At 33.8% G+C, this 18226-nt stretch overlaps 2 protein-coding genes across 2 annotated transcripts; both read right to left on the bottom strand.

Annotated features, from left to right (window-relative positions):
• Positions 1–1112: 1112 nt before the first annotated feature.
• Positions 1113–4845, bottom strand: LOC143629016 (late embryogenesis abundant protein At1g64065-like). Its single transcript, XM_077098413.1, has 3 exons — positions 4410–4845; positions 3845–4106; positions 1113–1190 (listed from the first exon to the last, which is right to left on the bottom strand). Exons 1-3 carry the CDS (start codon positions 4739–4741, stop codon positions 1113–1115), a joined length of 672 nt encoding a protein of 223 aa, XP_076954528.1. The 5' UTR covers positions 4742–4845.
• A 9314-nt stretch (positions 4846–14159) lies between these two features.
• On the bottom strand, positions 14160–15508 carry LOC143628962 (late embryogenesis abundant protein Lea14-A-like). Its single transcript, XM_077098387.1, has 2 exons — positions 15303–15508; positions 14160–14518 (listed from the first exon to the last, which is right to left on the bottom strand). Exons 1-2 carry the CDS (start codon positions 15506–15508, stop codon positions 14263–14265), a joined length of 462 nt encoding a protein of 153 aa, XP_076954502.1. The 3' UTR covers positions 14160–14262.
• Positions 15509–18226: the final 2718 nt, after the last annotated feature.

An 18226-nucleotide genomic window follows, 5' to 3' on the forward strand; every position in this document is an offset into this window, starting at 1 on the left:
TTTTTTAAGTTGGAATTGTATTTATATGGAATTACAAGGTAAATTATTCAATCCGGTTGAACCTTTTGGTACATTCCGGTTCAACCGGTTGTACAATTTTTGAACTAAATCCGATACAAGTAAAATCCGGTTTTTAAAACATTGATTATAGGTGAAGTATTGAATTTTAATTATCAAATTGTTAGTGAGATCAAAGACAAAAGGAAGAGCATGCAAGTATGCAACTAAAAATATTTATGGTTTAATATTTTGATACGGAAGATATTATTAGTCAAGACATAAAAATGAAAGTTTTGTTTGTACGTGCAAATTGTCAACAAGACAATTAGTTTTGCCCGCATGTCAAGGCCAACATCGTCCACCTATGTATATGCTTAATATGTATCTTCATTTAAAAGAAAATGATTTTTTTAGTATCTCTGATTTTTGTTTAATCTTTCATATATTATTCTCCATCTCTAAGTTTGTACGTTTTTTATTATTTTTTTTTCCTTTCTTGATGCTCGAGAGTCGAGATACTTTGAGGTTTTTAAAATTTAGATTTATTGAATATTGAATCTCTATATAGACAGAATTATTATAGTAAATATTTTTATATTTTAGATATGAAGATGGAAATAGAGAAAAAGAAATACAAAATATCATTTGGTGAAAGAAAAATAAATACAAACTAGTGTGAGTGTTCTTATTCCATTAGTAATTATATAAGGTTATAATCATACATCTTTACTATTATAATTTAGCTTCTTGTATTCAATTTATGTTCTCAGATAAATACAAGTTAAATCTCAAGTTTTTTTTGTTTTCTTAATGTTTTATAACTTAATAATTATTATTATTATTGCTATTAATTAAATTTGAACAATAAATCAGTAATCATATCTGCAATAATAGTAACAATCACTAAATTGTATTCCCTAAGCGAATGACCATTGTTAGACGAGTTATATAAGGCACAGGATCAATTACCCGTATATACGTATATGCACATTCATTAATTACATGTATTAGTCTTTGTATTTTGTAGGAACCGGGTGTTGCACAGGCTAGAAAGCAGATGATTATGTGTGATAAGGTTTCTTGATTGCAAATAGCCAAATAGGTTCTTATTCTCATGAGCTATAAGGATTGCAATACTTGCTTCCCGCTATGGCAAGGCCTTGAAGAGTTACCGAACTACCAGACATTTGCTATAACACATGCACATATCATGGTGTTATTATGACTAAAAGGAGAGTATACAATGCCATTATTACGCCACTATGGATCAAAACTCGTCTGCAATTTGATAACAAACGATGTATATGCCACGCTTAGAAATGTATACTCAACTTTACGTTGTTTTCAAACATTGTTGTAGATGTGAATAGAAGTTATATTATGAACATGGAATTTATAAATTAGTTTTAAGACACAAAATGCAATGATTGTTCGTGTGATAATTGCCAAGACATTTAGTTTGCCCGCATGTCATGGCCATTTATCATCCGCATATATAAGACCCATTTTCATATATACGAACACATTATTTATTAAAAATAATTATAAATAAATATTTGTAAGAAAAGATCTAATACTTTAGATAAAAGACTTGTGACTATTTTAACTTGTAATCTATTATGCCAAATTTCTTCTAACAATACTATTAATTATATGATGTTGTGTTCCACTGTTCCAGGTTCATTATTAGATCTTATAGCTGTTTGACTATAGTACAAAAGATGTTATTTGGGGGGCAAAAATATTTAATATTTATACTTTATAAAATAATTTAAATTGCTACTTTAAGTTCTATAAAGAAATTAAACTACTTAATATTTATTGTGTACAGCTAATAGGTATATTAAAATATGTAGACATATACCACATACAATCAGACAAAAAAATATTAATTTATTAACTAACACTCTATAGTTTGACTTTTCTCTTACATTCTTGGTCTTCAATTGATCTACTATAAATGTTGACTTTCATGGTGCAGTTCATCCTCACAGTCACATGCCTGTCTATAAGGCTGAGGGGTGCGGAGCGCTAGTCAGGGCGCGTGAGGGACTTCGATAGCGCCCCGGGGCGCGAGAGCCACACCACCGGGGCGCGAGAGGGGCGCGAGAGCGGAAAACGAGGCAGGCGCCAGGAGGCTCGCGCGCGTGAGTGGCTGTGGGAAATGGGAAAGAGCCGTTGGAAGGCTTTAATAATGAATAAAAATATTTTTTTTTTTTTAACAAAATCATCTATATATATCACAATACATATATCACAATACATATCAAACACAACCATTCTCACATACTACAACCAAAACGAATATCACACACCACACCCAAAACCCAAAATCACCCTATCTTCGAAACCTTTTTTTAAAAACATGTCTGGAAATTGGTACCCAAACCTAGATTCAGATTACCCTTACGACGATTTATGGTCGGCACCGGAACAACCGATGTTTTATTCGGGGTCGCAACAATCATCCGGCTTTCAACCATCCAACATGCAACCGTCTCCTAACTTTGTAGTTCCGGAGACACAAGAACCGGAACCAGAAGGTGAAGCTGCGGGACAAAGAAGACGCGTCCACCGGAAAAAACAACTTGCAACGGACGGGTCGGGTTCGGCTTCGACCGGAAGGGCGAAACGGAAAATCACTCCGTGGTCATCGGATGAGAAGGAAGCCCTGTGTCGGGCTTGGATAGCCATTTCTGAGGATCGGCGTTGCGGTAATTGTTTTAACGTTTTTAAAAATGATTGTAAATAAAAAGTTAAATAAAAAAGTTAAATGGCTTACAAATTTATTTACATAATTTTGCAGCCGACTACCAAAAGAGCAAGGTCTTTTGGACAAAGGTTAGGGAGACGTTCTATTCGCTCGTTGGGAGTACAGAGCGGAATCCCGATATGATTTCGGGTCGGTGGACCGAAATTAGAAAATTTGTCGGCTTGTTTACTAATCTGTTCAACAGGAACGCCGGTCGTATGAGACCAAGTGGCAGTGACGATTTGGCGGTCTATAATTTCACTGTCGAAGAGTGGAAGCAGGAGTGCCTGCGGAGGTATGGGGCGGTGAAGACGTGGGACGGTGTAAAGTTGTGGGAGAGGTTGAGAAGGTGTGCCAAGTGGGTTGAGCTGGTGGCGCCGGACCTTGATGCGGAAGTAGGGCCGAAACGGACTAAAACTAGTTCGTCTGGAGCGTACAGCACAACGGACGGGTCGGATTGCCGGGTTGGATTCGACCTAAACGTTGCGGGGGAGGAAACGTCTTCACCGCCGAGGAGGCGGCCATTGGGAAGGGACGCCAGGGGGAAAAAACCGGCTGAGGGGGAAGCCGTAAACATCAACGATCTTGTTGAATCCCTCAATAAATTCAACAAAACCCTGGAGGTGGTCTCTGTTGACAAAAAGGAAAAAAAAAGAATGAGAGATTTGGACTTCCTTGCAAGAGACTTCAGCCACCTAAATCCGGTCGACCAAATGCTGATGGAAAAACAAAAGGAACGTATCCGGAAGAGGTTGATCGAAGAAGACGAAGCCGAAGAATAAGAATAATGTTAATGTGTTTTTTTAATTTTTTTTAATTAATGTGTTTTTTTAATTTTTTAGTACTTTAATTTTTTTTATATATTAATGTGTTTTTTTAATTAATGTGTGTTTGTTTAAATAATTACTTGTTTTTTTAATAATACGTTTTTTTAATACATTTATAAAAAAATAAAAAAATAAACCGCTCGCGCCCCCTCTCGCGCCCCTCCACACCATGCCCCGGGGCGCTATCACCACTACCAATACCCATCTTATCAAGTTTCTCTCTCTGCCACACGTCACAATATTATTGGATGGCGCCCCCACTCACGCCCCCTCTCGCGCCCCCCACACCCCTCAGCCTAATCGTCAAAATTTTGATCCTGCCACCAACTGATGTGTAGCTGCTCATGGTCAATAATCCCGTACCTAAATCATTTTGTAATTGAGGGTCTTTTAATAGACTATCAACGATAATATCAAGTGTAATGTTCATTCTAGCCGTACGTCGCGCCTTCGATTGTCCTGGTGGCCCTCGTGCCTCTCCTATCACCGCCCCATGGTAGTAGAGGCTCGTTGTCGTCTTCTTGTACCTGAATGATATTATCGTCCCATAACTATTAACTCCATCGTCAGTTATGTAAATAGTATACGAAAAACATGTAGATATTATATAATTAACATATATAAAACTATAAGAAAAAAGTTGAATGATGTCACGTGACATCGGTCTTTTAATAGTTGGGTCCGCCCCTAGCTATATGTGTAGCCAATGTATCTAATATCAAAAGGTTGTCTTGAGATATAGAAGGCGGATAAATATGAGCACCTATTTTAACCATAAATAAAAATGAAATGATTTTTGCAAATTACCAATCAAAATATTCATTGCTAACCTGAAAGACGAATAATTCGGGTTTTTAACCGATATATCAGCTATTAAAGACATGTTGGTCCCTGGTCCTGGTACGGTACCATTAACCAAACCAAGATTGTCAACCGTAACGCCATTCATCTTGATCTCGGGTTCTTTAATCTTAAATATTGTAAAAATCAAGGTCACTACCACCACGACCACGATTACTAGCGCAGCAACCAAGCAACTACACCACTTGATGTATTTCCTTCTACGGGTGGTTTTCTTTAAGACGGTCTCTTCGTCGCTGCTGTTGCTATGGCGGTGATCGGTGGCTGGAGCCAGTGGTCTAACCTGTTCTTTTTCCATCATGTTTAAATTTGTAGAGGTGTGTGGGAATTGGTTTAGGAGTTTTGGACTTTAGGGGTTTATGAGTAATGTGGCTTTATACTTGTACAACCTTCATTTATTATTTTGACTTTTAAGAGTCATGTTGTTATATGAATCTTTTAAAAAATAATGAAAAATCTGTGTTCTATAAATAATATAAAGATGGAACCATGACATAAATAATATAAACATGAAGTTCTATTTTCCGAAGATGAAGAAAAACGTATGCCAGCCCTTGATGTGGAACGTTAACGTACGTAATACTAGAAGGATATCTACGTTTTACAAAAAATATAATTCATCCCATATTAGAAACGTAAATGCGAGCAGTCTCTTATTTTATTATCTTTTATTCTAGAAGAATGACCCGGTTTCTCCTCAAATGCATTCATCTTCATATGACAGTAAGACTTTGTAAAATTTAGAAAAATCAATTGTTGTATGATACAAGTCTCGAACGAACCAATACCTTATATTTAAACTAAAGATTCTTACCAACTCCACTTAAGTGATAATTGTGTTGAATTTCTTGATTTATAAATGAAATATTGTTAAAATTCACTTATAATATTTAATACTAGCAAGTAGCAAATCATTAAACCTTTAAGTCATAAATCATAATCCAATGTTGTATTGAAAGAGGTATTTAAAGATTTACGAATTGTAAAATTTTGTTTGTCATTATTTATATGTTATCATGTATATTATTAAATTTAACTTTTTTTTAATTTTTTTTAGGAAAATTGGTTTTCATTGGTCTCAACTATTTCATTTTTGTCGGCGCTGGTCCCAACTTTCATTTTGGTTGGCAACGGTCCCAACTTTCACATACATTTCTTCCACCAGTCCGCGACTAACGGAGTACTAACTCCGTTATGTCAATGCTGACGTGTCCATCCAACTTGTCAAAAACAAATGACTTGGCTGCCTACTTGTCAAACTTAACCTCTCCAACAACAAGCAGTACTCAACCTCCTCGTTGTCTTCTTCAACTCTCTACTGTTCTTCCACGAACCACCATCAATGACTCACTCTCTGAACTTCACCGTATCAACAACCCCCCACTCACCTGACCTCACACACTACCAATACACCAAACCCACATCCCAAACCCCTCTTCGCATCTTCCCCATCACCAAACGCCAATCAAAACCACTTATTTGGGTTCAGTTGAGGTGGATGCGATGATAGAGGCTGAGCTGAAGGAGAATGGGTTTAGGATTACCCGGCGGATGAAGCTCGTATAATCAAGGAGAATGCTTATTGAAGTGTGATCAATTTAGGGATTTTGAGAATTAGGGCTTGAGAGTGAATGAAAGTTGGGAGAGAGATTAGGGCTTAAGTATAATCTACATAAACAGACATAATATCCACGTTGGCTGCCACGTAATATTTTTTTTACAAGTTGAATGGACACGTCAGCATTGACATAACGAAGTTAGTACTCCGTTAGTCGCGGACTGGTGGAAGAAACGTATGTGAAAGTTGGGACCGTTGCCAGCCAAAATGAAAGTTGATACTAGCACCGACAAAAATGAAATAGTTGGGACCAATAAAAACCAATTTTTCTTTTTTTAACCACCTATGTCACGCGGGCTCAATCCTAGTATTAAATATTACTACTAGTATAAAATAGTTTGTAATGAAAAAAATATGAATGATAAAACCATATGAATAAAAACAGATATGCATATGGAGTTTTAAAGATGATTTTGATTTCTGTTTAGTATTTTTACCAATTTGCAAGTGAACAAGGTGGACCAAACGACATTAATAACATTAGTTGAATAATTTCAGAAAAGTTTCCACATGTAGACATTAGATAAACTAACACTAGTTAGTGGTGGTGGTGGTGTGTAGAAGTCGTCCACATTAATATCGTACTTAATTTTTTTATTTATTTATAATATTACTAGATTTTATCTCCCGTATTACGTGAGTTGTTTTATATTATTCGTTTTTAATATTTATATATGTATATTTGGATTTTAATAAAACGGTTTCACATATAAATTATCTGTTATAATCCAGTTTAAAAGCTATTTGAGGTTGGTGATACTCATCACCCGCTTATTTTTCATTATTATAAAATTATTTCTTAATTATAAATAATATTTTTTTTTAAAATAAAATAGGATATTAATTTTTAGTATATCCCTATTTTATAGGATTTTCATATCAAATATTTTATGAGATTAATTTTTATTATAATGAGATGTTATAACATGTTTAAGAGCTATCTGGGTTTGGTGAGACATTTACCCGTGAATTCGGGTCAAATGCGTGAGAAACCTTCATTTACAAATAAATCAATCTAATGGCTTGTACATAAAGCAATCTAATGGCTTGAGAGAATGATTGTTTTACATTTTTCGTTTTTTAATATTTATTTTTTAGATTTTAATTTTCTTTATTGTAATAAAGTTAATAATATACTTAATGTTTGATGATAAAATAGTTTCGTAAATAAATGATATGCTATAACCCGTTTAAAAGCTATATGGATTTGGTGACTCATGACCCGCTTATGTTTTTTTACTATAAAATTGTTTATTAATTATAAATAATATCTTTTTCTTTTTAAATTGGATATTAAATTTTAGTATATCCCTATTTTATAGGATTTTCATATCAAATAATTGGTAAGATTAATTTTCAATTTAATGAAATGTTATAACCCGTTTAAAAGATATCTGATTTTGGTAAGACCTATGCCCATGAATTTGAGTTAAATCAATGACAGACCTCCATTTTAAAATTAAACAATCTGGTGGCTTCCACAAAAAGGAGAAGCGACCACATCGCGACACGTAGGATTTTAGAGTTTTCGTTTATATATATTATAGATTTAATATTTATATCATTATATGCGGGTATATACGTGTCTGGAATGAATAAAATTGTTTAAATAAAAGTAATGATAAATCGATCAAATTATTAGACATTAGTTTTGACAAAGGATTATATTTCAAATACTTTGATAGATGCATACCATATGCCGGAGGTTTTTGGGAAGCCCCACATGCGGTGTCGAAGCTTGGACTAAAACACCGGGGGAGGGGGGATTCAAATGTATACAAAATTTCACAAACGAAGGGGGCCATGCTAAAATGTTTGGTCGAAAACGGCTAAATTTACACACGTAAAAAAACAGAGGGGGGGGGGGGGGCGTGGCCACCCCAGGCCCTAAGCAACCTTCGCCATTGCCCACTTGGAACTAGAGGTAAACAAAAAACAGTTTACGAACCTGGTTCAAACCCGACCAATATCGATTTGAATGAACAAACAAGCAGCAAACTTGTTCATCTTTGTTCAATTGGCTAAACGGACGTAAGCTCTTGTTTACATTGCATGATAACAAATGAACGAACTACTCATCAAACGGTGTATTGAATGTTTGGTTCGTTATAATCTCGAGACTTAGCTATTCATATTCTTTTAAATAATATTAGCAAGAACATATGCAACAACTATTCACACAACTAATTTGGATGTATTGGCTCATCTATTTAGTACGTATTATATGCAAAAAAGATCACATCAACATATGAAATGTTTATTTGTCATTGTTGATTCTAATTGTTTGAAGGAGCATACGAGTCTATGACCGTTAACTAAAATCATTAAAGACGAATTAAATATGGTGGTTGTGCCTTTGTTAGTCGTTGGTGATGTGTAACGAAATGTGGCCCGATACTCTGATGTTTGACTGTATTATGGTTTGAGTAGCCAATTTAATTACCAATAATTCATCATATGAATTATAGATGGGCATACGGGCACATTCGGATAACCCAATCGAGTACTTTGGTATTTTGGAAACACCGGACCATGCACATTGGGAGAAATAATTGGGTTCATATACTCGAAGTTGCCCCGCGATAATATTTGCTTTATGTTGAAAAGTGAGCCTCTTTAAATTTACGCGAGACCCCTTTGTATTTATGATAAGTTGGTTTTTATTTTCGTAGTCTAAAGATTTCTTTGAATCTAACAAGCATTTCATACGAATTTAATGGTAACTCAAAGCAACTTTCATTGTTATTTAAATAAGGTAACATGTATTTTTTTTCACCACATGGTATGAGTGTCACTCGATGACTAGGCAACGAGATCTTACTTCTTACTACACTAATAAAATAAAATGTTTAAACTTAGGTGTCAAGTCTATATTTCTTCTAATTCTTAATCTCTCTTCTCAATTATTATAACTATTCATGGGTTAAAACCATTTTGTCTAATAGGTTATAGCATAGTGTGGATTTTATTCATTATTGAATCAAGTGTCATTTTCATATATGAGGTTTGACCAACTACTCAACTTTAGTACATCTTTTAAATTTCTTACAAATCAACACCTGTCGTTTCTAAAATCATGTTATTTTAGTACTTTGAGAACCACAACTGAAATAACAAATCTTATTTATTTTTATTATTTGACAAAAAGAATAGACATGAATGAGTATGTACTCGCACTTCCTAAGCACTTATCAATATTTATTCTTATTTTTTTAGTCTTTGGTTAATTATAATTTAATGACACTTTTATTTTTTTTGAAAAATAGACACTTAAACTATTAACGAGAAGTCAATACTAGGTTATTAAAATACCAGGTTATGGACTCGTGTAAGACACGGGTGGAAATATTAAAACTGTCTAATAAACACATATAATTTAAAGGACAACATAAGTTGTTATATGTTTTTTGGAACGACAACATGCTTCAAGTTGTAAATAATATTGGTACGAAACAAATGATTGTGAAACATAAAGATAAATCAAAATAACATTCAAATTACAATATTTAGAAACAAAATCAAAAGATAAAAATGTAAAATTCATAAGCTACTAAAGACTTTCTTATAAACCATATTTCTTGTTTTATTTGTAGCTTTACCTTCCTTGTCTAATATAAGCATATATTTTAACACCGTCTCTACTCTTCACTCTTGATAAAGCTACATAAAGTTGTCCATGTTAAACACAGGGTCTTTGAAATATATGTCAACTCTTGCCATAGACTGACCTTTGACTTTTGTTAATGGTTATTGTAAAACAAACTACAACTGGAAACTATCTTTTCTTCCGTTGAAACGGAAGTTTCTTATTTGAATTTGTTAGGCCACTACGAGTTATATAAGTGATATAACCAATATTAGTACCTGAAGTAAATTTAACTTCAATAAAGCGCCTACCCAAATTAATTACTTGCAATATAGTTTCGTTGCACAAACCGTTCTTCCGATCAACATTCCTTGGTAATATTATTGGCACACTGACTTTTAGAACCAATCTATGGTTAGGCAATCCAGACATTTTTAAACTGTTTAGGAAATCAGGTGAGTGTAAAACTGGATCGAAACCAGGGCCAACAGTATCAGACTGATCTATACTATCAGAATTGAGGTATTCAACTTATTCTCCCGGAAATAACGCCAAAAATATGTCATTAATGTCTTGCAAAACCTCATTTAAAGGTTCAAGACAATATGCCTAATTTGTCATTAACGGCAAAAAAAAACATGGTTGAATAAAATGTGATATAATAAAGGATATTAATTGTAATTACATTTAGTAGGTGTAAAAAATTGTTCCAGACAACATACCTATATTACTTGATGTTGTTGGCATACAACCTTATATAATATTTACGGCTTGATTTTCTTTACCATCATATAATTGATTATTATTAAATGATGAAATTGGATAAGTAACAGCATAGTTATCTGTAATAAAAAAACAATGAAAATCCATACAAACAGTGTACTGATTTATAGATGCAAATTAATTACTAAACAAAATATGATAATTGTTAAATTCTTTAAGCTGTTTAATTAAATAAAAAGAATTATTTATGTAAATATAATCTAAAAAATTTAAACTGATACCAAACATAAAGAATTAAGTCAATTATTTTAAAAAAAAACACACATATGCTTATGGTGCGTATAGTTTTTTAAACCTTACAATCAAATATTTAATTACTTATTTTTTATTTTTTATTATATTTGTATGAGTCTTCGGTCATGTTGATTTTATTTACCATAATGCATTTATGAAAATTTTAGTTTAAATTTAAATATACAAAAAGAATTGGTATGATCCCATATAAAAAGCCAAATAACTTATTTTTTATGTGGACTACGTCTAAATTTGTGAATTTTGTTGCCAACTATGAAAACAATATAAATTGAGTAAACTAAATATAAGTAAATTAATTATGTAGAAATATCTTTGCTGCTCTAATTAACATAATTGATTCGAATATGCATGTTAATTAAAACATTTATTTTAATTGGCTTTAAGAAAATAAAATAGTATTGGATACATGAAAATTATGTTTCGTGTCATTTCAAAAATAAAAAATACAAAAAAATTTGTGTAAACATGCATTCAATATTATTAAGAATCTGATTATCTAAAAGGTATTATACAGTTTAGAATAACTATATTAAAAATCTTTTAAATTCGTATGTTAGAAGTGCCTAATTTATAGTTGATGTGCTAAAAGTAGTTATATAAAAATACGCCAATATAGACACTAAGTAATAAATTCTAGACTCTTAAACTTAACTAAACTACTAACTGACAAGTGAACTGATCGGCTCTAGTATAGCTAAGTAAGTTCAGATATCGAACCCATAGGACTCTTTAAATTACGTTAACTAGCTAAATTTAAACTTAACTATAGACACGACTATTTATTTATTATTATTATTAGGGGGTTTTACTTAAAAACTAAAAATTAAACTAATTAATAAAACTAAAGACTTAAAAACGACTTATCCCTGGACTTAATTCAAATGATGACAAGAACTACCTAGGCTAGAATCCCCTAAATTTCAGTTATCAATTAACCCGGGATAATACTTAGTTATGGAACTGAGATCGTAAAATAGACGCTCAAGAGAAAACCCGAACATGACCCCTGACCCTTCTCAAAAGACACCTATGGATTTCTAATAAGTTTTGACGCACACCAGTATTAAAAATCAAGTTTCCTTACGGTCATCTAATTGATTACAAACTAGTTCCTGTATACGAAATCCTACCTTACAGCGCGAAAATCAAAGGCAGTCTAATATATTTAAATTGACTCGATAGACAAAGTTAACCGATCAAATCTAGACGGACTCCTTACAAAGAACTAAATCTAGCAATCCTGATCAACAAATACCTATCAATAACCTAGCACCTTACAGCTATTTAGGTTAGCAACACACTTAGGTTTATTTGATTAACTAATATTATTCCTATGATCTTAATGCATATCAATTACAAAATAATCAAGAACACAAAGTAATTGACCTAATAGCGACCTATCATAATGACAAACAATAATCAAGGCAACTATGGAATAATAATAATTAATCAAACACCTAAATATCCATATGCATCAATTTAATATAATTAAACCTTTTAACTAGTTCATAAAAACCATAACGATAAATAAACTCAAGTCAAAATCAAACGTCAACAAAATTTCATCATAGGCCTAGGCAGTCTATAATGTTTAGCCTAGCATCTTAAAATCAAACAAAACAATAATAGACGAAATCATGACGAAAATAAATAAGAACGGAAGATTAAAGGCGATAAAACCCGTGGTCTTCGTTCTTGGATGATAAGCACTTCGCCGGCTGATTCCTAGCCTTCAAACCCACCAAATATTGCAATCCTAAGCTTCAAGAAACTCCAAATTCAGCTCTGGTTCGCAGGGTATCCTCAGGATTAAGTTTAGGGGTGTTTAAATTGGTTTCCTGGGCCCAAAACTGATAAAAACCAAAGAAAATATGCGAAACGGGATGCCCGGCGCGCTGCGTGGCGGGATTTGGCCTCCCGGTCGCGTGGCGCTTCGGATGAGGGGGGTTGACCAGTCCGGTTCGCTTCCTATGCGGTCCGATTCAATTCTGATGCGGTCCGGTTCAATTCTGATGCTCCGGTTCATCAGTTTGGCTTGTTTTAGCTCTTTTTTTCGCCCTTTTTAACCATGAACAAGTCTCGAAACCTACATTATTCAGATATGTTAGTAATATACAAATTCTAATAAAACCCGAACGGAAACTAATAAAATTTTATATTAAATATACAAGGGATTTATATACAGGTAGATCTTTCGTTGATAAGATTTAATATACTTTTTTAACCTTAACCGTTTTGCGTGACCTACGTATCTACTATCTACCCAAGTGCCTAAAAATCCCTTTTTTTTTAAAGGCTATTAAAAATCATCCACCTATCAAATTAAATTCGAATGTGTAACTAGAGGCGTACGAACAGGGTCGGTAAAACTTATTCGGATTTCATCAACGGAACAAACCTTGTCAGATAGAAACCTATTTTCCTAGAAAAATAATTTTAACCGATAGAAATCGGTTTGATTGGATAGGAACCAATCTAAGTGAAACCGGTTAAAAAAAACCTATAACTTTTCTGTGAATCCCCTGTTTAGATTGGATAGGAACCAATCTAAGTGAAACTGGTTAAAGAAAAACCTATAACTTTTCTGTGAATCCTCGCTCTTGTCTCTCAAAACTCAAAAAACAATCCAGTAAATGCGGTCAATTACAATCTTCCGTTGGTGTTGGACCTTCGACAATGAACTTAACAATTGTATAACTTTTATGTGAATCCCCGCTCTTGTCTCTCAAAACTCAAAAACAATCCAGTAAATGCGGTCAATTACAATCTTCCGTTGGTGTTGGACCTTCGACAATGAACTTAACAATTGTACAACCATACCTAAGACACAACTTCTGCGATTTGCTTGTACGACTACTGGGGCATTTCTTGAAAAACTACTTCTACGATGTGAAACGGATACCCTCTAAAGATAATTTCCATAAAAATTTATAACAAATATGGGTTGTGGATCTTGTACTCTTGTTATCGGCTATTGGACTCAATATTGTGTCTTTGGTGCACTTACTCATATGGGCTCGTTGTTATTGTTAATGGGTTAGATATTTATGTACAGCTAAAAGCCTAAAAGTCACGTGTGAGGCTGAGATTAGAGATTGGTAAACCAGGTTTTTGGGGAAACCGGTTTGAGGTTTGGTCAACAATTCAATAATCGGGTTTCAATTTTGTTCAACAAGTCAAAATCGGGTCGAATAGGACTCGGTTTTTATGCACACATCTGGTTGAGATTGTCCATTTCTTACAAGTTACCGACCTTGAGAGAAAAATATCAAAGTTGATTCGATACCATAGGCTACAAAAGGTGATGCAAATGTTGTTACTTTTGGACTGTTTGCCACCAATTTTTCACTACGTGTATGGTCCAAAATGCTCATTTGAACCTTTCGATTGGTTTGATTGTTCTAACTTATAATACACACGTCATAAACATCAAACATCATAAGATATAATCAAACAAATACACAAACAAACATACATTATTCTTATATATCATCCTTTGAAACAAACTACACATGCCCTTTAAAGTAGTTACGTATACAACAAGTAACATAACATGATCACGAACATAAACGGGTATTAGTTAACATCCGAATAAACTTGATAGTGTTGGGAGTTTAATCTCACCCTTACTGTTAACCGGAATATTAAAGTTACCGAAAACCGGAAGATCCACAGTCAGAATAATATTGAGCTCGTAGTCTATGTCCCAGTCTGCACCAATGTCCTTCACGAGACTAGCTAACACGCTGTGTGGGACCTTAACCCCGACATCGAGCATCGTGTCGGCCTTCGCCTTTAGTGAACCTGGGTCCGGTATCGTGCCTTCAGCAATCACCCTGACAATTTCAATATTCACACGCTAATTATTTGTAAGACATGAAAGTTGAATTTATCAAAAATAATCATGAATTTTCGCTTTGAAATTAACCATAGGCATCGTCATTTCAAATTTTTTTTTCCAACACACATTAAAATTCGGGCCCTTTCCATAAGAAAAATGTTTTCAATCCTATTACTTTTGTGTTATCTATGCGTATCTATAATTACAAAATACAAACTCTACTGTCTAACAATCTCAAAACCAATATTACCAACGTATAATTTGTTAATTTAGAGCCTAAGGAAGTATTGGCTAAAGTCATTGCTTTATTTCGCTCCTCTTAAACCACCCCAAATATTTATTTAATGTAAAAAAATTCCAAATATTTATCTGATCTAAAAAAATTTCATAATTAGGGAAACCGAAATTACCTAGCTGTATGTTTACACTTTACATGAATACCAAACATTCGATTAAATTTCTATTTTACATGTAATTAAAACCGAAAAATCGAACTAGTCCGAACCGAACTTGTAGGATTTCATTTTTAATTATGAGTCTTAAATAATTCTTAAGAATATTTAACAAATAAGGTAGCCAGTAAACCAAATATGTTAGTCGAATATACAATATCAATTAACTATCATTGAAAAATTACTTAGCCCCAAAATATATTTTTTGTCAATAGGCTCCAAAATTTCAGCCCAAAAGGTAAAGCCGAACCAACCGAAAACCAAAAACTATTATCGGTTGAGCATAAAATCAACCCAAACTAACCCATACGCACCCAAGCGAGGTACCTATCCGCGCTTTTGAAGGTATACGAGATTTCACATATCGGGATCGCAGTGCTATAAGGATTCGACACATTAACGTCCGCTTTATAGGTGATGCAATCGGAGGCGACATCTTTCAAATCGACATTTGTGACATTGGCTTCGGGTTTCTCCATGTTGGCCACCTTCTCGGCCACAAACTCCTTCGCCTGATCAAGCAATCCCGTCATTTCTCCGGTGGTTATAAACTTATAATAATATTAGAAAACAACAACGTAAGAGAGATTGTGATATTATCCGTTAAGGTGGAAGGAATATATTTATGTTACATGTATATGGAAGGTACATGTTGGGTTATCCGTGGGTGGGCCGTGTGATCGGGTAACACCGACACGTGTTGCTACTTTTCATAGTCCACCAGATCTCTTTATTATGGGTTTCCGCGTTACGCCACCGGCCCATTTTCACTTTTTTTCCGAATAAAGTTAAAAGAATATATTTTTCTTTCGTTAATGGTGATGTGACAACTAGGGTGAAGGCTGTTAATCCATCTCTTATGATTTCTTATTGCATTCAAGAAGAAACCTTAATTATGATAGTAAAGGTAATTATATGCATCGAATATTCACTTGAATATTTTAAATATTTGATCATTATAATTAAATAAATAATCGTGAGAGTCATTTAATAATTTAACATAGATCTTAAATATTTTAAAGCATTCACATTCTATCCATTATTTTCATAAAGGAGTTTTTATAATATAGGGAATGTTTAGAGTGTTGTGAAATGAGGAGAGAGACAATTTATTTATTTATTTATTTTTATATATTTGAATAGTTATCGGTCGATTCTATTATTTTTTTTTTCCAAAATGATTGTAAGTGAAATAAATATAAAAGATAATAATGAATATATAAAAAACGTATTATTTAATTAAAAAGATAAAGAGATGTGAATACTGTTACAGAGATACTTTATGGTGCCTTTATATCTAAAAGCATAGAGCGTACATATCCTTTCTCTATCTTGAAATCCTAAAAATTATATTAAAAATCACTATATTTTTTTATACTTTTTAATTAAATAATATTTTGATAAAACAGCAAAACTAGTCCTTTATGTTTGTACGTTTTTTCAATGGCTGTCATTTCGCAAACTTAATAGTAGAAAACATCCTTTATGCTTAAAAACTCTATCACGTTATGTCCTTTCGTCCTAACTCAGTTAACTTTTTCCGTTAATCCGGTCATGTGCAACATACATGAGGGTACTTTTGTAACTTTACACATTTATTTAATAAATAAATAAATTATGCATAAAAACAAATAAAGTCTTTTTCTTCTCTCTCTCTCTCTCTCTCTCTCTCTTTCTCTCTCTCATTACTCTTTGCCAGCACCAAGCACACGACAGTCACCCCACCACCAATTCTCCGGCTGTTGCTAAAATCCGGCAGCCATCAATCAGCACTGCAGCTTCAAGATTACGGTGGGGTTTCATAACAACCACCAAACATATATGCCAACCCCCACCACAACTTTGACTTCTCGCTGACGTTCCTCACCACCACAACTCCGACTTCTCGCGGACCGTCGTCACCACCACCACGGTCACCACCGGTTGTCGAAGTTTGTGTTGGGAGAGAGACTTAAACGCCGTTAACCACCACTACACCGGAGAACTTATCCAGTCACTGTCACGAATAACTAGACTGCCTCCATGTTCTTCATTATAGTCGGTCAAGTACATGCATCCCCACTATGTTTCCTCCTACAACCTCCATATTCACCCGCCGGCTACCATCTACTCCCGCCTTCATCCATCTTTATCGTCACTAGGGTTGTCGGTTCCACCTGATTTTGATCATTCCCTCCTTTTAAACCGACCTTTCTATTATCCAAAACCTTTAGATTTATGGATTTTTAGGTGGTGGTAATCCAGTGGTGTGGGTGCTTGTTGGGCGCTGTGGCGATGGTGGTGTAGAGAGAGAGTGAAGAGAGAGAGAGAGAGAAATGAAGGACATGATTCTTTAAAATGATAATATATGCATTATATTTTTAATATTGTTTTAATTTTTTAGTGAAGTAAAATGACTAAGATACCCTCATGTGCATTAACTGACAAACTTAACGCTCGTTAGTGAAAATGTCAGACCGTGCAACAAATTTTAAATATAAGGTATTTATTCTACTATTAAGTTTGCGAAATGACAACCATTGAAAAAACGTGTAAACATAAAGGACTAGTTTTGCTATTTTGTCTAATATTTTTTTTATACTTTTGTTATTACATTTTTTCTCTCATTGCCTCACAACCACTTTCAAAGTATAAAAAACTATAAGGGGTGAACATTAATTTTCAAGTATACAGAAAAATCATCGTATTTTTTCTCCTCTACTCACAACACCTAAACCACTCTCAACATCATAAAAAACCTTCACAACAAAAAATGAGGGATAGGATGTGAACGCACTCACATCTCTTCCCCTTTCAAACTTAAAATTATATTAAAATCATAAAATTTTATCTCTCATTTTGAATTGAATAATACTTTTATGCACAGATATTATTATATTTCTATCTACTCTACTCACAAACACTTTAAAAAAATATTAAAAAAATAATAGGATAGAACAAAAACTTTTCAAATATACATTAAAATCACTAATTTTTTTTCTCTCCACTTATAACACCTTAAACCACTCCCTACTTTTAGGCTGAGGGGTGTGGGGGGCGCGAGAGGGGGCGCGAGTGGGGGCTCCAGCCAATAATATTGTGACGTGTGGCAGAGAGAGAAACTTGATAAGATGGGTGTTGGTTGTGGTGCTCGCGCCCCGGGCCCTGGTGTGGAGGGGCGCGAGAGGGGGCGCGAGCGGTTTTTTTTTTATTTTTTTATAAATGTATTAAAAAAACGTATTATTAAAAAAACTCATAAATTATTTAAAAAA

This window comes from Bidens hawaiensis, unplaced genomic scaffold, assembly GCF_021521415.1.
Source record: "Bidens hawaiensis isolate Kalapana, Puna unplaced genomic scaffold, B.hawaiensis_p1.1 tig00005142_1, whole genome shotgun sequence".
Taxonomy (NCBI): Eukaryota; Viridiplantae; Streptophyta; class Magnoliopsida; order Asterales; family Asteraceae; genus Bidens; species Bidens hawaiensis.

What these genes read in the sequence shown, in the direction of transcription:
- LOC143629016 (XM_077098413.1), bottom strand. Translation starts at nt 4,741, where the DNA reads ATGATGGAAAAAGAACAGGTTAGACCACTGGCTCCAGCCACCGATCAC. An exon ending in CCGAATTATTCGTCTTTCAG is followed by an intron (nt 4,107 to 4,409) that starts GTTAGCAATGAA and finishes AATATCATTCAG; the next exon opens with GTACAAGAAGACGACAACGA. An exon ending in TGGGGGGCGCGAGAGGGGGC is followed by an intron (nt 1,191 to 3,844) that starts GTGAGTGGGGGC and finishes CATGTGTTATAG; the next exon opens with CAAATGTCTGGTAGTTCGGT.
- LOC143628962 (XM_077098387.1), bottom strand. Translation starts at nt 15,508, where the DNA reads ATGACGGGATTGCTTGATCAGGCGAAGGAGTTTGTGGCCGAGAAGGTG. An exon ending in ACCTTCAAAAGCGCGGATAG is followed by an intron (nt 14,519 to 15,302) that starts GTACCTCGCTTG and finishes TGAAATTGTCAG; the next exon opens with GGTGATTGCTGAAGGCACGA.